The sequence below is a fragment of the Anguilla rostrata genome, chromosome 18 (assembly GCF_018555375.3).
Source record: "Anguilla rostrata isolate EN2019 chromosome 18, ASM1855537v3, whole genome shotgun sequence".
NCBI classification, from domain to species: domain Eukaryota; kingdom Metazoa; phylum Chordata; class Actinopteri; order Anguilliformes; family Anguillidae; genus Anguilla; species Anguilla rostrata.
This window is the reverse complement of record NC_057950.1, coordinates 8,301,041-8,318,092: the sequence shown is the minus strand read 5'-3', so window position 1 is coordinate 8,318,092 and position 17,052 is coordinate 8,301,041. Positions and strand designations below refer to the sequence as shown.

The 17,052-nt window shown below is 48.3% G+C and overlaps 1 protein-coding gene across 2 annotated transcripts in view; it reads left to right on the top strand.

Moving 5' to 3' along the window:
• LOC135244556 (zinc transporter 6-like) overlaps positions 1–17,052 on the top strand; it is an 83,653-nt gene that overhangs the window by 44,351 nt on the left and 22,250 nt on the right. For both annotated transcript variants that reach the window (XM_064316966.1, XM_064316965.1), the window contains 2 exons: positions 3,436–3,522; positions 6,849–6,933. In XM_064316966.1, coding sequence (XP_064173036.1) covers positions 3,436–3,522; positions 6,849–6,933 — 172 coding nt within the window. The remainder of the gene's footprint in view (positions 1–3,435; positions 3,523–6,848; positions 6,934–17,052) is intronic.

Sequence of the window (17,052 nt, the reverse complement as noted above, 5' to 3'; positions counted from 1 at the left end):
CGAGTTCTGTCACAATTTCATGCATCAGTCAATTGTTAGACTATATTTGTAGTGTAATTTCAGTAAAATAGCTGCAAGGCACAAGTTTAAGTGTTTTTTAGAAGAAATAAAGAGATGGGATACCCAAGTGGGCTGAGAGGATGCTGTAATGTTATGCCCTATTTCTGGAAAAGGCCGTCAAGAACACTGCTGCCAAATAATGGAAATATGTATAAAATAATGAAGACTTGTAGTATTGATGGATGGAGAATTAATGTATAGTTCCATGTATAGTGCTGAAAAAGCAAAAATAAAAAACAAAACAAGGGAGCTGACCTGTCCTGTAGCGACATTCAGGTGTGTACAGAACATTTTGAGCTTATCAACAATCCCAGTTCAAAGGTGGCTGTGTTATATTTCTGAAACCATTAGCCATAGCGTCCTGTTCTCTTCTCATGGCAAACTGCTGAAGCTAAGCAGGTGTGTGTGTGTGTCTGTGTGTGGATAGTGCTTGGGAAAACGAAGTTACTTATGGAACAGATGTTGGTTGTACCGGCAGGGGGCGCTCTTCCCTCTCAACTGAATAATAGTCCAGCGCATGCTGTTGTCCTTCGGATGAAATGTTAACTAAAGTCCTGACTCGACTACAGTCATTGCAGAGTCTGTAACACCTACCGAAAGATTAACCCTGGCGTCCTAGCCAAATTTCCTGGGTACCTAATCACCCCCAACACCTGATTGGCTGTACGATGGCCAGGGGTCTCCCGTCCCACGGTGTTCACTGTTTGATAATGGGCCGTCTGTGAGCGCACAGCTGTTGTTATTCTTTCTGTGCCTGTTGTTGTTGTTGTTGTTTAAAGTAATTTAAATAAGATCTGTGATTGTCTTTGATTGGATTAGCCATCAGGGCCAACTGTAAGCCCATCAGCAGCGGGCGCGCTCCACGAAAGCACGGATCTGCGTTCTGGGGCCGGGACTCGCTGTTGGAGAACGCTTCAAAAACGACAGCCTGGGTCCTGTGGATCGGTCACTTTTTCTGACTGGAACTTTAGGACTTCGCTCCCATGGGGACGCACATTTTTGTGTGCGGTGATATTTTAACACGGCGGTGCCCAATCGTGTGCCGTGGAGGGCCGAGAGTACGCAGCAGGCTTTCATTACAGCCAATCGCTACGCCTGCTGAGTTCACTAGTTAGTTCCCTCTTCTCTGGTTAGAGGTGTGTCAGTCAGTTAGTGAAATGAGCAGGCGTAGTGATTGGTTGGAATGAAAGCCTGCGTACTCCCGGCCCTCCCTTGCACGTGATTGGGTGCCTCTGTTTTAGCACTTAGCTTCCCTCCTGAATGAGGCCTCTGTGTGAGCCGTTTGTCATGTGCGCTACCGAGAGGAAGAGACCGCAGGCCTTTGCCATAGGAAAGTAAAAAGAGACGGTTAATGGACTAGAAGGGCTTTCCCAAGCAAAGCAGACCACTGTGCCACAGAACCAAACAGCTCTGTGCACTAGAGAGTATGTGAGATTTAGAAACAGTGAGGCAGCTCCTCAGGCAAAACATATCCAACAGGGCTGCTCTGAATGTACTGACAGGGCTGTGTTCTCAGCACCATGCCCCCTAGAGGATGCCGGTGGAACAGCAAAGCATGAACATATGCTGTGAGCAGGAAAGGAAATATTCTCTGCAGACACTGGAGGCGGTCTCTAAAGGCTTCTTTGGTATACTCATCTTCCTGTTTGGAGTGCTGAAAGATAACATTAGATTAACCTAAGTGTGCAAGGATTACATGGTGGCAGACAGCGTAGTGGTTAGGGAACCAGTAACCAGGGAACCAGAGTGATGGTTCAGGAACCAGTAACCTGGGAACCAGAGTGATGGTTATGGAACCAGTAACCAGGGAACCAGAGTACTGGTTAGGGAACCAATAACCAGGGAACCAGAGTAATGGTTTGGGAACCAATAAAAGCAGTTCAAAGCAAGTTCAAAAGCAGATGTTGCCAAGGTGTTAACGAAGCTCTCTTCTTCATGGTATTCATGCAAATTTACTGAAACTAAAGCCATCTCGGGCCTTTAAATTAATACAAAGACAATAAGCATAGAATAAAACAGAACAGTGGAGAAACGCCCGCATAAGCTTTGTTCCACCCCTCTGTTTAGCTGAGTGGTGTGACAGTGGAGCCAGCACAATGCTAAAACATGCTTCTCTTTCTTGGCTTGTTGTTAATATTTAAATTCACGTGTTGTGACACGGTTAAGTGCTTTACATTGCTGTGTGTAAGCACACTAATTAAAACATGGTGTGTACTGTTCTCATGCGAAATGGATAATATAGGAGTGAGCGTATAGTCTTCCAGTCTAGATGCCTGCCTATCCTGCCTTTGTTTTCTGTGTATTTTATTGTCTTTTCAGTTTGTTTGTTTGTTTGTTTTTTTACTCAACTGAGAAACTTGCTGCGTTTTTTCATTTCCATGGCTTTTTATCAGTTCTAGTATTATCCCTTAAATGTAATCATATGTTTTGATTGATTACGGAATTGTGGAAATACGAGTGATGGAAAATAAGCGTTTCCATAATTGCATTGATGGCCCATTATCTTAACCGGCTGAGGAGCTTTCAAAGCAGTTTGAACTTAAATTCGTAGAACCTACCGGAAAGTGTTCTCCGTGCAGGAGTCTGCTGGCGTACACAGATCAGCCACAAAGGAGCTCCTTTGGCTGGATTGCACGGGATTGATTTTAAATTGATGGATTTTCTTTGACATTCTACCCTACAAAATCCATGTGAAGTGTACTGCAGGTATCAGTGTTATTCATATGATATGGAGCTTATCGAGCATGACCATGTTTTTTGAAAAGGAGAGGTAAGCTGATGTCCCATCATAGCTTACACAGGCAATCAATTGGATGCTAGGACCCAGCTAGCATGGAGTAACTGTTAGTGGGATAAAATTCGGATCACGCTTCTTGTGGATGCCGCCTTCTTTGAAGACCCTGTGCAATGAAGGTTTTTTAATAGTTAAATTATAGTAGTTTAATTATAGTGCTTGTATAAGCACCTGTTATGCTGTTGAGAATTTGAATTAGTTTTCTCCCTGAAAGAAAAAAGTTATTACTACTGAACTGCCTACTGCTGAAGGATTTGCTATTGGTTGTTGACATCCTTGTTGCTGACATCATCAACAAGGCAATTTACATTAAAAAAATGTTTTCTCCACCAATAAGCGGCAAAGGAAAACTGGTTGATTGTATGAATATGTATGAATGTTTACCATTGCCATGCCAGCTACTATATTGCTCTTTATGCAAGCTATGCAATACAAGTAGCATAGTTTGCGTAAACATCTATGGAAGTGTTTGCCATTTTACTTTAATCTTTTACCTCTTATAAGACTTATTTTAGTGCAGTGAAGTCATGAAGCTTGTGAAATTGTTGCTTAAGTTCACAACGGTGTTACATTTTTTGCAGGGTACCATTCACCCGTTCCGGAAAACCCAGAGGTCTTTCTTCGGGAAATTCGCACAGGAATTCCTCCTGGTGGCTTCGGACAGACGGGTGAGTCAGCCCCGGAAATCCAAAGCTCGAAATCGACAAAGGGATACGCTGTGCGTTGCCATGGCGCCTAACACCATAATCCCCCCCTCCCCCTCCCCTCCCCCCCTGTCCCAGGGAGATGGCTGCCTGTCGCAGGTTGGGGGGGGGGGGGGATTACCGTCCGCTTTAAAGTCAGACAGCTTTCATGTTTTGGGGACATTCTCATAGTGACATTTATTAATTGGTTTAAAGATTAAGCTGTTTTACTCATCTCTCGCCGTACAGCAGCCAAACAGAGCGTCCCGTTTGAGCTTCCGTCTTTGAGCGGTTTCCTAGAAGTCCCTCTCGTCTTGTCGGTGAATAAATCGCCTTGAACGGGTGGGATTTGTTCCCCGCCCAGGAGCGGGAGGGTGCCCTGTGGCGCTCTGTGGCGTTAGCCCACGGTGTGGTCTGAGTTGTGATGGAATTGTGGATTACCGAAGCACACATGCATGTAGGGTCATGTGTAATCCACTTTTGGCCCACACCAGTGTCCTGCTTAGACAAACAAACTGGGATGGGATTACACATCGCATAGATTAAAGAGCAAGAGAAATTCAAGGGCAAACATTGATTTGAAAAAGAAAATGTATTTGCTCCCAACACATAATGGCAAAACAGGAAAAATAACCTTCAGCTTTGTCTGGGTTTTTTTTATTGTTCAGGCATCCCGTTCAGTCTTTTCCATTTACAGGCATTGCTTCTGGCACCAAAATTTGGAACCCTGGGCTTGCCAGCTAGACGTTTCCGTTAGCAACATTAGAACCTCTGAGATCCAAAGACAAGGACTGATTGGTCATCCAGGAAACAGGGATATGAAACAGGAAGTTGCATGAGCAGTAACCTGCAAAAATAGTGAACTTGAAACTTTGCAGTTCCCATTGATAAACAAACATACAATACAGTACTGTGAAAATTGGGTGAAAGGGAGTGTCTTACCACTGTTGCTAAGGTAACAAAGTGGGACCGTAAACAGTGTTTGAAACATTGAGTGGCCGAAGATAGCTGGTCACTGGAAAGGAGATCATTTAGGAAGCCGATATGGGGGGGGGGGTATTGTATAGTGATTGTGATTACAATGAGTTTGATTATTTGTTATTAGCTTACACTTAAACACGGTAACTTGAGGATAATGGCTACGAAATGAGCGGATCTCATTTCAAACATAAGGCCATTATAATTTAAGCATACGAGTCTAATCAATAAAGGATTCAAATTCTTAGAATGGGTGTGTTTTCTCATCACCAGTTATGAACAGCGACTTCTGTATCCTGTGTGTTCGAGTCTCGTGCATTTCAGTTCTCATGAATGTGTTCTCTTGTGCATTTGTAAAACATCCGCTGTCAAGGTTTTTTGGTAATGCATGGGTTAATAGATAATAGATGCTTCCATCGGTGAAATGGTTTTATGTTCAGATTGCAGTCTTGTATTCCTGCCACTAAATTGTCCCCACAGGTGTAGAAGCTAATTAGGGTCTAAACACCAATCAGAGCCTTTGTCTGCAGGTAGGCTATTAATGAGCGTGAAGTCATGCGCGTTTTGGATACGCCCCACAGCCCAGAGGCTTCCGGAAGCATCTGCTAGCCAGTGCGCGGCGGCGTGACATTGCCGAGGTCAGCCCAGAAAAGCACTGGGCCGAGTCGAAGGCTCGGCTGGGGGTTGGGGGGGCGGAGCGTTGCCCTGACTGTACAACCCCCCCCCCCCACCCCTCCTGATTATCTGTGCTTGTCTTCTGGCAGGGACACATCAATACCCTGCCCTAGAGCCAGTTGGGGTTAGGTTAGGTCAGGTCATAGCCCTGTACTCCAGTATCCCAGAATCCCCCAGCGCCGCAGCTGCATCTGCCGACCCTAGGGAACTCTGCACTGATCTTCTGGGGAAAACTGGGACAGGAGGATGAATTCGAAACTGTTGCTTTGTTGCTCATGTGAATCAGCTGAATGCACTGCTCTACTATTCAAGCCACTCTAGATAAGAGCACACGCTAAATTAGCGTGACGTAAAATACTGAAGCTCAAAATGCCTGGAATCACAGTTGTGCACACAAAAGCTGTTTTGTTGGACCCAGAAAACCGACTTGGGTCGGTGTTAACTAATGGGGGCTAACATGCTAAATATCTGACTGTGAACCCATGTGGTAAACCTGAGCATGCTCACCTGTAGTGAGATGACTTAATGGAAATTGACACACTGTCAAACTAGGCCACACCACCCTGGATCAACGGCCCTGATGAGAACTCTTTGGAAACGGCCTTACCCCACAAATTCTATCCCGCCTTGCATGCGGTTATTGGTACGTGTGTCGTGGTTACCGTTCGGCTTCCAGAACCTTCTGTCTATCTTTACGCCAGCAAGAGAAGGGCGCGGGTGGCTGAGCGTGTGCTCCCATCTGTGGAGTGGGACATGCCCAATCCCCCAACTGCCTTCTCATCAGGGCGTCGGGACCTCTGCACTCCACCCAGATGCCCCGCCCAGCCCGACCCGACCCGACCCAGCCTGAAATTCGGCGGCATCTGCCCCCCACCCCCCCCACAGCCTGGGTGCCAATGTAGCATGACAGTTAGGGAACTGGGTTCCTGACTGAAAGGCCAGAGGTTCAGACCCCAGGTGGAGCAGCTCGACTTTAGCAAGCTACTTACTCTGAATGGCTTCAGCCGTGTAAATGGACAGCAGTTGACACGGGTGTTTTCCTTATGGAAAAAATACCAAATGCCACTGAGAGACTGCAGTAAGCTACCCACACATATTTAGCACTGACAAGGCCACATAAAATACCTGCACACCCACTATTTCTTGTGACTCAGTTCACCCCTCCTCTTCTCCAGACACCCTCTGCATGGGTTCACACACATTTTAACAGCTCTGTCAAACCAACTTTTTTTCCAGTACCGCCGGCCCCGCCGGTTCCTGTCATAACATTACTCACCACAGTAATGGTGTATTTTACAGTACTGCAGGTACCGTGGCTAGCCGGGATATGAGATGACAGGTACCAGTAGTGGGTCTACAGCGGCTGTGTGCTAGCCACTTCTCTCTTTTTAACGGTTAATGAGGTACGAGGAGGGGACACTTATGTCCCTCTGTGTTTAGGCACCCTCAGCTCCTGTTGTAGGGGCCATTGTCACCTGTCATTTAGGGGTTTCAAGAAGGTAAGGCTGCAGAAAAGTACATGTTTATGTTTGGATCATCACACAAGTTATTTCACAAGCATTGAAAAATGTGCTTGGCTGAAAGGTGTTGGCTCACCTAATGAATGTCAATAATAGCCCTGATTTGAAACATGTCTTTGTGTGTGTGTATGTTTCCAGTCCTGGAAGATTCTGCTGTTCGGAGGTCTCAACATCATCTGTATCGGCTGCCTCCTAATGTGGGGAAAGTCCACCAACAGCATGGGTGAGTACCTGTCCACAGGGTGAGTGCTCTGGGGTGAGTACCTGTCCACAGGGTGAGTGCTCTGGGGTGAGTACCTGTCCACAGGGTGAGTGCTCTGGGGTGAGTACCTGTCCCTGGGGTGAGTGCTCTGGGGTGAGTACCTGTCCCTGGGGTGAGTGCTCTGGGGTGAGTACCTGTCCCTGGGGCGAGTGCTCTGGGGTGAGTACCTGTCCCTGGGGTGAGTGCTCTGGGATGAGTACCTGTCCCTGGGGCGAGTGCTCTGGGGTGAGTACCTGTCCCAGGGGTGAGTGCTCTGGGGTGAGTACCTGTCCCTGGGGTGAGTTGCCTGTGGTGAGTACCTGTCCCTGGTGTGAGTGGCCATCTCCAGGCTGTCTGTCTGTCTCTGAGGTCAAGTGCCTGTTTCTGGGATGAGTCTGTATCCCTTAGGTGAGTGAGTAGGGCTTGATTCTTATTCTGTCAGAAGAGGAATGCAGGAACCAGGCCCTTCTGAATTCCACACATGACATCTCTGGGTACACATTCCTCATGTAGCAAAAAAATTCACTTGAATTGTGATGAGCAAGCCATCTGAAGTTAGCTACAGCTTGCTTCTCTCTGGGTGTAGGGCCGCCGGTCACCAGACGCACAATGCATCCGGCTGACCCCCCTCCTCCCCCCACCCCACTGCCCCACCGCCTTTCAAAATGGTATTAAGCACAGGTTAAGCACAGGTTGATTGTTTAGTCTAATGACCGACCACCACGTTAAATCCTTTTACCGCTAATCCTTTGAAAATCAGCTCACCGCAGAAAAAAAAAAAGAGAAAAAAAAAAGAAAAACCATTTGCAGAACCCGCCACGGGTTTTTGTCACAGGCAGGAAAGAGAATACGCCGCGTATTGACCAGCGGTGCCGGATGCAGAACGCGAGGCGCGAGTCGATACTGGCCGCGGTCGGGCGGGCGGGCGGGCGGGCTGGCGGGCGGGCGGGCGGGCGGGCGGACGCCGAGGTTCGAGCTCAGGCCTGACATTGCTCGGGGCTGGAGGGCGGCGGACTCCGGAGAGCCGGAAAGAGCTGGAACCCTGCCCGTCTGGTGTTTAGCAACACGGGAACAAACACGGGGCTAATGTTTGGATGCCCGGGGAAAGAGGATCCCCCGTCGGCTTTCACCCTCTGCTGAAGGCCACGGAACGCGCGCTTCGCCCGCCCGTCAGCTGATCCGTCGGGACGCCCGCGGTGTTACTGGAATATGGCGCCTTTGTGGCGTTTCCTGTTGCCGGAGAAACGGCAGCTTCTCTGCTGTCGCTTTCCTGCGGTTAGCGTGAGACGCGTTTAATATGAATTACCCCAGGGGAGCTTGAATACAGCTGAACTGTTACATGCAATAGTAATGGACAGGCTTTAGCTTATATAGCGCCCTTAGCGTATATTACAATCCTTAGCTTATATAGCCCCCTTAGCGACTATTACAAGCCTTAGCTTATATAGCCCCCTTAGCGAATATTACAAGCCATAGCGAGCATAATTAACCTCAGCTTTTATAACAAACCTCAGTATATACAGTCCTCAGCATGTATAAAAAAGCTCAGCAAGTATAACCTCACTATCTCTACCTCACCATGTGCAAAATAACCTCAGCATGTCTTAAACCTCTGCGTGTAGAACAAGCCTCAGTGTGTCTAACTGGGTTCAGCAGGTCTAACAAACCTCAGAGAATGTAACCCACCTCAGCATGTATAAAAACCCTCGGCAATTATAACATACCCTCAGCGTGTGTAAGCCTCAGCACATATTGATAAACCTCAGGGTGTATTATAAGCCTCAGCACATATAATAAACCTCAGTGTGTATACTAAACCTCAGCACATATAATAAACTTCAGTCTGTATAATAAATCTCAGCACATATAGTAAACCTCAGCGTGTATAATAAGCCTCAGCACATATTGATAAACCTCAGCGTGTATAATAAATCTCAGCACATATAATAAACCTCAGTGTGTATCCTCAGTGTGTTTACGTAGTGGGTCGGAAAGGAGGCAGGTGACCTTGCGGTGAACCATGAAGTCAGAGCCAGGCTGTGCCGTTGTGCACAATAACCATTAAGTGGGTAATCTGGACGCACACTCGCTTAGGTTCATTGTCAAGTGAGGTTTCCGTCTCAATGACGCTGCACAAAATGCACCCGGTTCCCCTTCGCGTCTCTCTTTACCTGCTGCGTTTGTGTAGGATAACCTGATAATTTTATTTTTTATTTCTATTCTTTTTTTTTTGTACCGTGTCATTTTAGCGAAGCATATCAATTAGGGTTCTGCAAAGATAAACATTCAGCGGAAAGGCGATCAGTCTTTCTCGGAGCAGGTAAGCTCTCCAAGCGGTGTTCTGTGGCCTGTAAAAAAATCTAAAATGGATGAGTCCACAGGATTCGGTTTGGTGCTGTCAGCTCCCCGAGATCAAATTTTGCAGCGGACGGGCGGTTGTATTGAGTTGCGCGCCGTTGCAGATGTAGGTGCTTTAACTTGATACGCGTATTTCTCATTCATCAACACTTCTTTTAGCAAAATCAATGCGCTCCCTTGCTCTGAAGCAATCGTGCCGGTCATTAAAAAAAACAACACCGCGACAGCAAACTGAGTATTAAAGCACAAACCAACTCCAGGGTCTCTTGTTGAGAATTTCTTTACCCGTGCAAGTGGAATTGGGGTCCGTTTTCTAAATTTCATCGTTAGATGTCTGTCTTCTAGCTGCTGGGTCTCCCCATTTTAACAGTTTGTTTACCATATCACAGATATTAAGGCACATGTAGATTATATCCTTGTCAGAACCATAAAGGGCTTTTCTTAAGCGCCTTTAATATCCCGGTTGAATTCTAGGAAATTTCCCCCGCTGCAGGAACATATCGAGCGTCGGTTGGTGATGAAGGACTAGTCTGCGGTTACCCCGTCGGCGACCGGCACGCCATCCCTCCGTTACTACAAAAAAAAATTCACATTCACCTTTGACCTATTAAACGCGCGGAGGTTAGCGAAAGGTCGGACCCGGACATCCTGTTCCATACACTTAGCTTCAGTTGTGTAAACAGCAGACTGTCATCGCTTAGCGACGGGGACGGCCACTGCGGCCGCCTCCATACAGGAGTGGGGGGCGGGGGGAGCTGTGCGGTGGGATGTCCCCTCGCTCTGGAGTGAAGCCGATTGGATTTTTTCGGCGCGTGCAGCGCCTGTTCCAATCTCTCGTTTGGAATCCAGGGCGAAGCCGGCAAGTGACTGCGGAGCAACCACATTTCTGCTTGGTAGCATCCGTGTGAAGGATGCTCCTTTAAATCATCACCCAGTTCACAGCGAAGCGGATTGCAGTTGCCTTCATAGTTCCACATGACGGTCCACTGTCCTTATTCAGCACGTATTTCAGTCTCTCTGCGTGTGCGTGTGTTTTCATGAGCTTATGACCAATTGCTTTCCTTGGGAGTTTCAGGGAACGCCTTCAGGATCCACCCAGACCCACAGGACTGTTTGTGCCCTGAGCCGGTTTGTCATCTAGCTAACAATAGTAGCTGCTTGTGAACGTGCGTGCAGTCGCCCGTACTGAATTTGAAAATGAAACGAGCAGAATGCTGTTGTGCAACGCGGCTTTCGCACGTTTTATTAATCGTTCTCAACCTAATTAGTCAGTCGGAGGAGGAGGAGCAGATTGCGGTGTTTCCGTTCACACCGCGGAACACTCCGGATCTCCTGCCCCGGAGCGGGGGGATTTCAGCCGGGGCTTGAGCGCGGTGACGTCAGAGTCCGCCCCGCCCCGCCCGCCCTCGCTCGCTCGCCCGCCCGCCGCGGGTCCCCGGGCGCGGCTCGCCGCTCCGTCCTCCTACGCTAAGCTACTTTCGAGGCACGGCGTGTGTACTCCTGCGGAAAAGGCCTGGGGCGCACGTGACCGCTTCCTGTTGTGCGCGGGGGCGAAGGTCTCTCCCGGGATCTCCCGAGCGCTGCCGGCAGATGCCCGTACCGCCGTGCGGCGCCCGCGTTAAGGCTCTGCAGCTGTGCCGATACGCAGCGCTTTATCAACCGGATTTACCGCTATCCGCCGGTATAAAACATCTCATCTCTTCAGCGCGATGCGGTGGTTAAACCGTATTTATCCTGCGTGATTCTGCTTTTACCGGACTGAGGGAATCTCTTTGCCAGGGGGGTGGGTGTTGGAATAGAATATAATAGTATTCTGTATTGTCAGTTTTATATATATACGTAGACAAGGGAAATGGTAGTTCCCCTTTGGCTTAACAATGTGAAAAGAACAATCATACATTATGTAGATCACGGCTGCCCAGCCCTCTTCTGGAGACCTACTATCCTGTAGGTTTTCATTTCAACCCTAATTTGGCATGCCTAATTCTAATAATTAGCAGCCCAATGACATGTCTAGCTGTTGAATGAGGTGTGTTTTGTTAGGGTTGGAGTGAAAACCTACAGGATGGTTGATCTCCAGGAACAGGAGCATCCCTGCTTCAGATCAGCAGACAACACTTAAACATAACATCGGGTGCAGTACATATTCCTGCCAGCATCCAAGCTCCCCACTAGTCCAGATTGACAGTCCAGGCTTTAGGAAGGTGGGGAGTTTTTGGCCCTCCCTCCCTCTTAATGAGCGCCATTTAGGAAGAGGAGCTGTCCCGCCTGGCCCGGGACCCCGCCATGCATGGCTGGGGACCCCGTAGCGCACGGCGACTCCACAGTCTGGGGCTGTGGAACGTTCCGGTGTCTGCCTCCCCCAGTCGCTCAGCTGAGAGAAGCCAAGCGAAAGGAGGTCAAACACGCCCCACCCCGCAGGCCCCCCCCGCAGCCCTCCCCAAACGCAGGCCCCGGTCACATGACCGCTCAGCACCGCACAGGAGGAGGGGGTGTAACCACCACCCCCCCTCAGCCCTTCGCTCCTTTTAACCTCTTATGTCTGTGTTTTCCTTTCAAAAAGCAGCCAATTTAGGCCTTTCAATAAGGTGCGTGGTCTCTTTAGCCAGTCAGACCACTTAAATTATGCGCTATACTGAAACCAGTAGACACTACCGCTCCCCAGGACTAAGGTCTGATGCCCCTGGTAAAGCCCCTCCCCTGTTTTTTCCCCCTCCAAGCTTTTCCTGGTGGTTGTGACTGGAGTCTGGGGCATTTATGTGGATGTGATAACTGGCGTTTTCACGGGTTGCAGTAGGAGTTCATTGATTTTAATGATCTCTCTGCTGCACAGTGCTTAGTGCTAGGCTAGCTGGCTAACTTGCTCACATAAAACCATTGATTTTAATGATCTCTCGGCTGCACAGTGCTTAGTGCTAGGCTAGCTGGCTAACTTGTTCACTTGTACACAAAACCATTGATTTTAATGATCTCTCGGCTGCACAGTGCTTAGTGCTAGGCTAGCTGGCTAACTTGTTCACTTGTACACAAAACCATTTGGATGGGGGTTGTTGTCACTCTCACAGTGCCCTCTGGGATACTAATGTTGGAGGGAAAAAAGAGAAACACTTCCTGGGTGTTCACTTCAGAGTGCTCTTTTGAAGGGGTTGTCTTTCAGTTCACCTCTTGGAATGACCCTTAAAATGGCTGCTATTAACTTCTGACTTTTGCAGGGACAAACATCTGGTTAAAAGCCTACATATTTTATATGTTCCTCCTTTAGAAGATTGCATTTAGTATTTGAAAAATGTCATCATTGTATTGCTGACCATTGAAAATGCTTAGCTACTACAGCAACTAGCTGGCAGTGCTCATGAATGCACAATGTAGCCAGCTAGCCTATATGACGCCCAGGAATATTTGAATAATCAATTGTAGATGTGTAACATTAGCCATCTAACTAGATAGCTACCCGGCTTATGAATCATGAAAATAAATGCTCAGCTAATGCATGACCAATTGGTAACCTTGGGGAACGTAACATAAATAATATTTGTATGGGATCTATCGATCTGTTGTTCGGAGGGAAACCTTGTGTTCAGGCATTATGGCACGGCCGAGCGCGCTCGGATAAATTGCACCGAGCGAGCCTGTCCATTCTAAAACTTTCGCGTGGCGCGTGTACAGCAGCGGAAAGGTCCTTCAGCTCAGCGAGAGCCGGGGCGGTGACCTCATCCTGAGCGGACGCATTAGCGAGTGTCATGTATGGGTTTCCTGGGGGGCCTGTCGTCTTCGTGTTTTCATCGCTGTCAGGCCACTTAAAGTGTAGGGTTCTCCCCGCCATCTGCTTTTCAGGGGCCCCGTCTGTTTTTCCCGCTTTCCTCAGAAGAGTGCCGTCCCTGATCGCTGTCGAGATGCGCAGCTATTGAATTTTCCCCCCCCTCCCCTGTTGTCTCCGGCCGGGGGGGGGAAAGCTCTTTTGAATTCGTGGTTTCGTTCCGGTTTCTGTCGGTTTTCCCTGCCGATAAGTGCGACTGTAACATGAGCGCTGGGCCACTGGTTTGTGAGGAAACTTTGAGGAAATCTTTGAACCCGAGCTGCAGGATGACTGTGCCTGTTTTAGAGGCGTACAGAAGCGTATACATGTGGTCTACGCAGTGGGGTTCTGGATAAGGAATGTGTCAGAGGACAACGCAAATTAAATCATCAAAATAATCTGGAAAACTGGCTGCCCCTTCTTATTCAGCTCCTGGGTTATTTGAGATAATCAGGGTGGAAGATATTTTGACACTTGGGATCATGTAAAGGATCTGTGTATTTTGTGCTTGATTTGTTGTGCTTGAATACCAGCCGAGTGATCTATATGCTCATTCCTGCAAGCGGACATCTAGCGAATTGAAGATTGTATTACATAATGCTGTTATAGTGTTATGTCGTTTGTGCCCTTAATGCATTTATTGCTCTTAACTGTTTGTTCAAACTGCGTGCTTGCGAACATAATCACTGCTGGGCACACAGTTTTTCTCAGGATTTTAAAATTAATATCAGTGCTTAATCCCAGCTGTTGGTTTTGTCAACAGACATTAGCAGCATTTCATCAGTGCACTTGCACATTTTTTCCATGGACTCAAATGGACTCCATGATGCAGCCATATGATAATGTAACGTTACCATATTCCCATGAGGACTGGAAACCCAGATTGGGGCGGCCATGTAAAAATATCTGCTCTACCATATGGACCTGGGGCATGGATAGCAACCCGGGGTGTCCTGTTTAACCTTTGTGACCTCTCCATATGACTTCTGTTCTGTTGCAATCAGGACTTATGTTCTTGGTTTTAATCCCAATAAATCTATATGTGTGTGTCTTGGGTATAATTTTTCTGATACACGGAGGCTGCAGACCTGCGGCTAAGCCTCTTACGCTCCTGAACGTTTTCAAACACGACGGACAGCTTTGATGCCGTCGAAAAAGAAGAAACACCCGCATTCTCTGTGAACGGTGGGAACAGTAAGAATCAGTGGGCACACACTGTTCATACATTCGGCTGATGCTCAACATTCGTATAGTTGACATTTAAATACAGACGACCACTTGTAGGTATTTCAATAATAACCAAGTTAGTGTCCTTCTCTTTCAGCTCCTTAGCAACCTTCTTGTTTCCGTCAGCATTTATGGAATTTTATAAGGCTTAAAAAAATTGGGATGTGTGAACACCTCACCATCTCCATTGTAGGCAGATTTCTACATCTTTCTGAATTTAAGTAGGTCACACGGAAGGGTTAATTCAACCCTATTTACGTGTATTTTGCGTATTTAAGTATAACCACCTAGCCTTTTAGCTTCTATGGTGGTGTTATGTGAAGAACCTTCCAGGTTGTTGTTTGAATGCTGTAGGTTTGGGGGGTTCAGTGGGGTTCAGGGGGTCCGGGGGGTGGGGGGGCAGCACCACTGGGCTGCGTCAGCCCGCCAAACGGCAGACGTAAACGGCGTAGCCGCAGTGGCGCGTAGCAGCCGGCTCGGGTGCCGTGTTGTGACAGTCCGCTGCGGCGGCCCACCCGCGGAGGACGCGTCCGGGGCGGAGGAGCGCACCACCCATCGCCGCGTCGAAAACGGCTGGCCGTCCCGCTAACCCCCGGCGCGGGCCCTCGCGGCCCCACCCCGCCCCGCCTCACCCCACCCCGCCTCACCCCCACCGCCTCCCCGCCCCACCCGACTCACCGCCCCGCCTCCCCGCCCGCCCGGCCCGCGAGCGCTTCCTTTTATCGGCTCCGGTTTCCTCCGTCAGGTGCGCCTGTGTAGTCGGTCAATAAAGCTTTTAGTTTACATATGGAGCAATCTATCGTTCGGGGGCCTCTTTGTTTAATATGCCGCGTTGGCGGACACCGGAGCCGGGCCGGTCGATGGCTGTTTCGGCGCGGCCATGACAGCAGAGTGCTGCAGTTTGCAAATCAAACCCCCTTCCCTGAAACGGGAAAGCGGACCTGCGCCCCCGGGATCGAACGCTTCCTCATCGCTGTAATGGGTGCCGGCCTGTCCCGGGACAGCCGAGGCGAAAGACGATCCCCCTCTGGATTAATAGCGGGGGGCTGAGGAGGGGCGGGGCGGGGCGGGGTAGGTGGGAGGGATGGGGGGGGAGTTCCTTTTAACTTTGCTTATCCTGCTCATAACCAGCCAGCGGTTAATGCAAGCAATCCGTCCCTTGGGGGGGGGGAAGTGGGGGGCTGGGGTGGGGCGGGGTGGTAGAAGGAACCCATCGGCAGGGGCCAATCGAACGGGGTTGTCTGTCCCACAGACGGCATTAAAAATTAATTTCCAAATCTGGTTTCATTTACCTCCGTTCTTTTGTCTTGATTGATCTGCTCTGTGTACATGCGCAAGTGGCCTTAAGCTGCTCGTCGTATGTTAGAGCGTTTACACACTTTCCAGGGTCTCTTCCAGGGCCCTTCTCTTAATGTACAGCCGTGCTTATGTAATGTAATTCCACCTTCCCCAGCTGCCCACCTTTGTTTCTGTTTTTTCTTTTGTACGTCTGGTACGTTTCTGTTTCTTATGACGGGTGCTCACGCTCCTGCTTTGTGAGGCGAGTGTATTCAGTTATTCGCTGAGGGAAACAGAGGCCGTCCAGCAGGGATGGGCGGATTGATACCGAAGTATCGATACTTCCGATCCTGACGTTTCGCTTTTGAGAATCGATCCGCACTTAAAAATATCAATACCGAGTGTTTTCTTTAACTGGTGATTTTAATATTTCATTTTTTAATGAAATTGAATGGGCATCTGATCCCGAAATATAAATATTTCAACTGATCAATTGAAAAGATGTAGCAAATATGTAGTAAATAATTGTGTAGGGAGAGGAACTACTTCTCCTTCCAACCCCTCCCTCTCCTCCTCGCACACAGGCATGTGGAGAAATGCACCGTCACAAAGCCAATTACGAATATAAAAATATTATTATTTGAGATTTTATGTATATTGTTGATTTCACTTAATGGTATTTGATTAGGCCTAATTGTCAGTTGGCCTAATGTGAAGAATCCTCAAAAGGGTAATTATGTAGCCTAATTGAACATTCGATGTATGTTGTTGAACAATTGAACATGTATAATTGCCATTAATAAACAAAACCAAGAGAAAGGTCTGATCTTTGGTTGTTCATTTAATACTAATGCAAAGGCTTTCAATTACAATTTTTTGATGTCTAAATTTACCAATTTTCACTGTAGAAATTGCATAAATGTCCATTTTTTGTGCGCTCAAAAATTCTTTTAATAACATCGGTATCAGTATTGGTATCGGAATACAAACCTTGGTACTACTCGGTATCAGAATCAAAAGGACATCAGTGGTGTCGCCCCTCCCTACTGCCCAAGCCCCGCCCCTTTCTCATCACACTAACCCTTTCATCTCGTTTTTTTTTTTCTCCTGTTGCCGTAAGGCGTTTCGTTCAGGATTTTGCGTATGTGCGGCACGAGCAGCGCGACAGAGCAGCGCGCGATCAGGAGCTCTCCGCGCAGCGATCAGCAGCTCCGAGCAGCGCTTTCCCCCCCTGATGGATCGCATCAGCAGAGTTGATTAAACATCAGCGGAGTTGATTAAATATGTCAAGACGATGTGTGAAAACACAATTATGCCTCCGTGCAAATCTTGCTTAATCTGCTCTAAAGCGCATCCAGCTTACACAAAGCGGGTTTCGCCCGCCGGGGCCCGGACGGCGAATTACCGTAATCTGCGTGTTAGCAGCGCCTCGAAAAAAATGT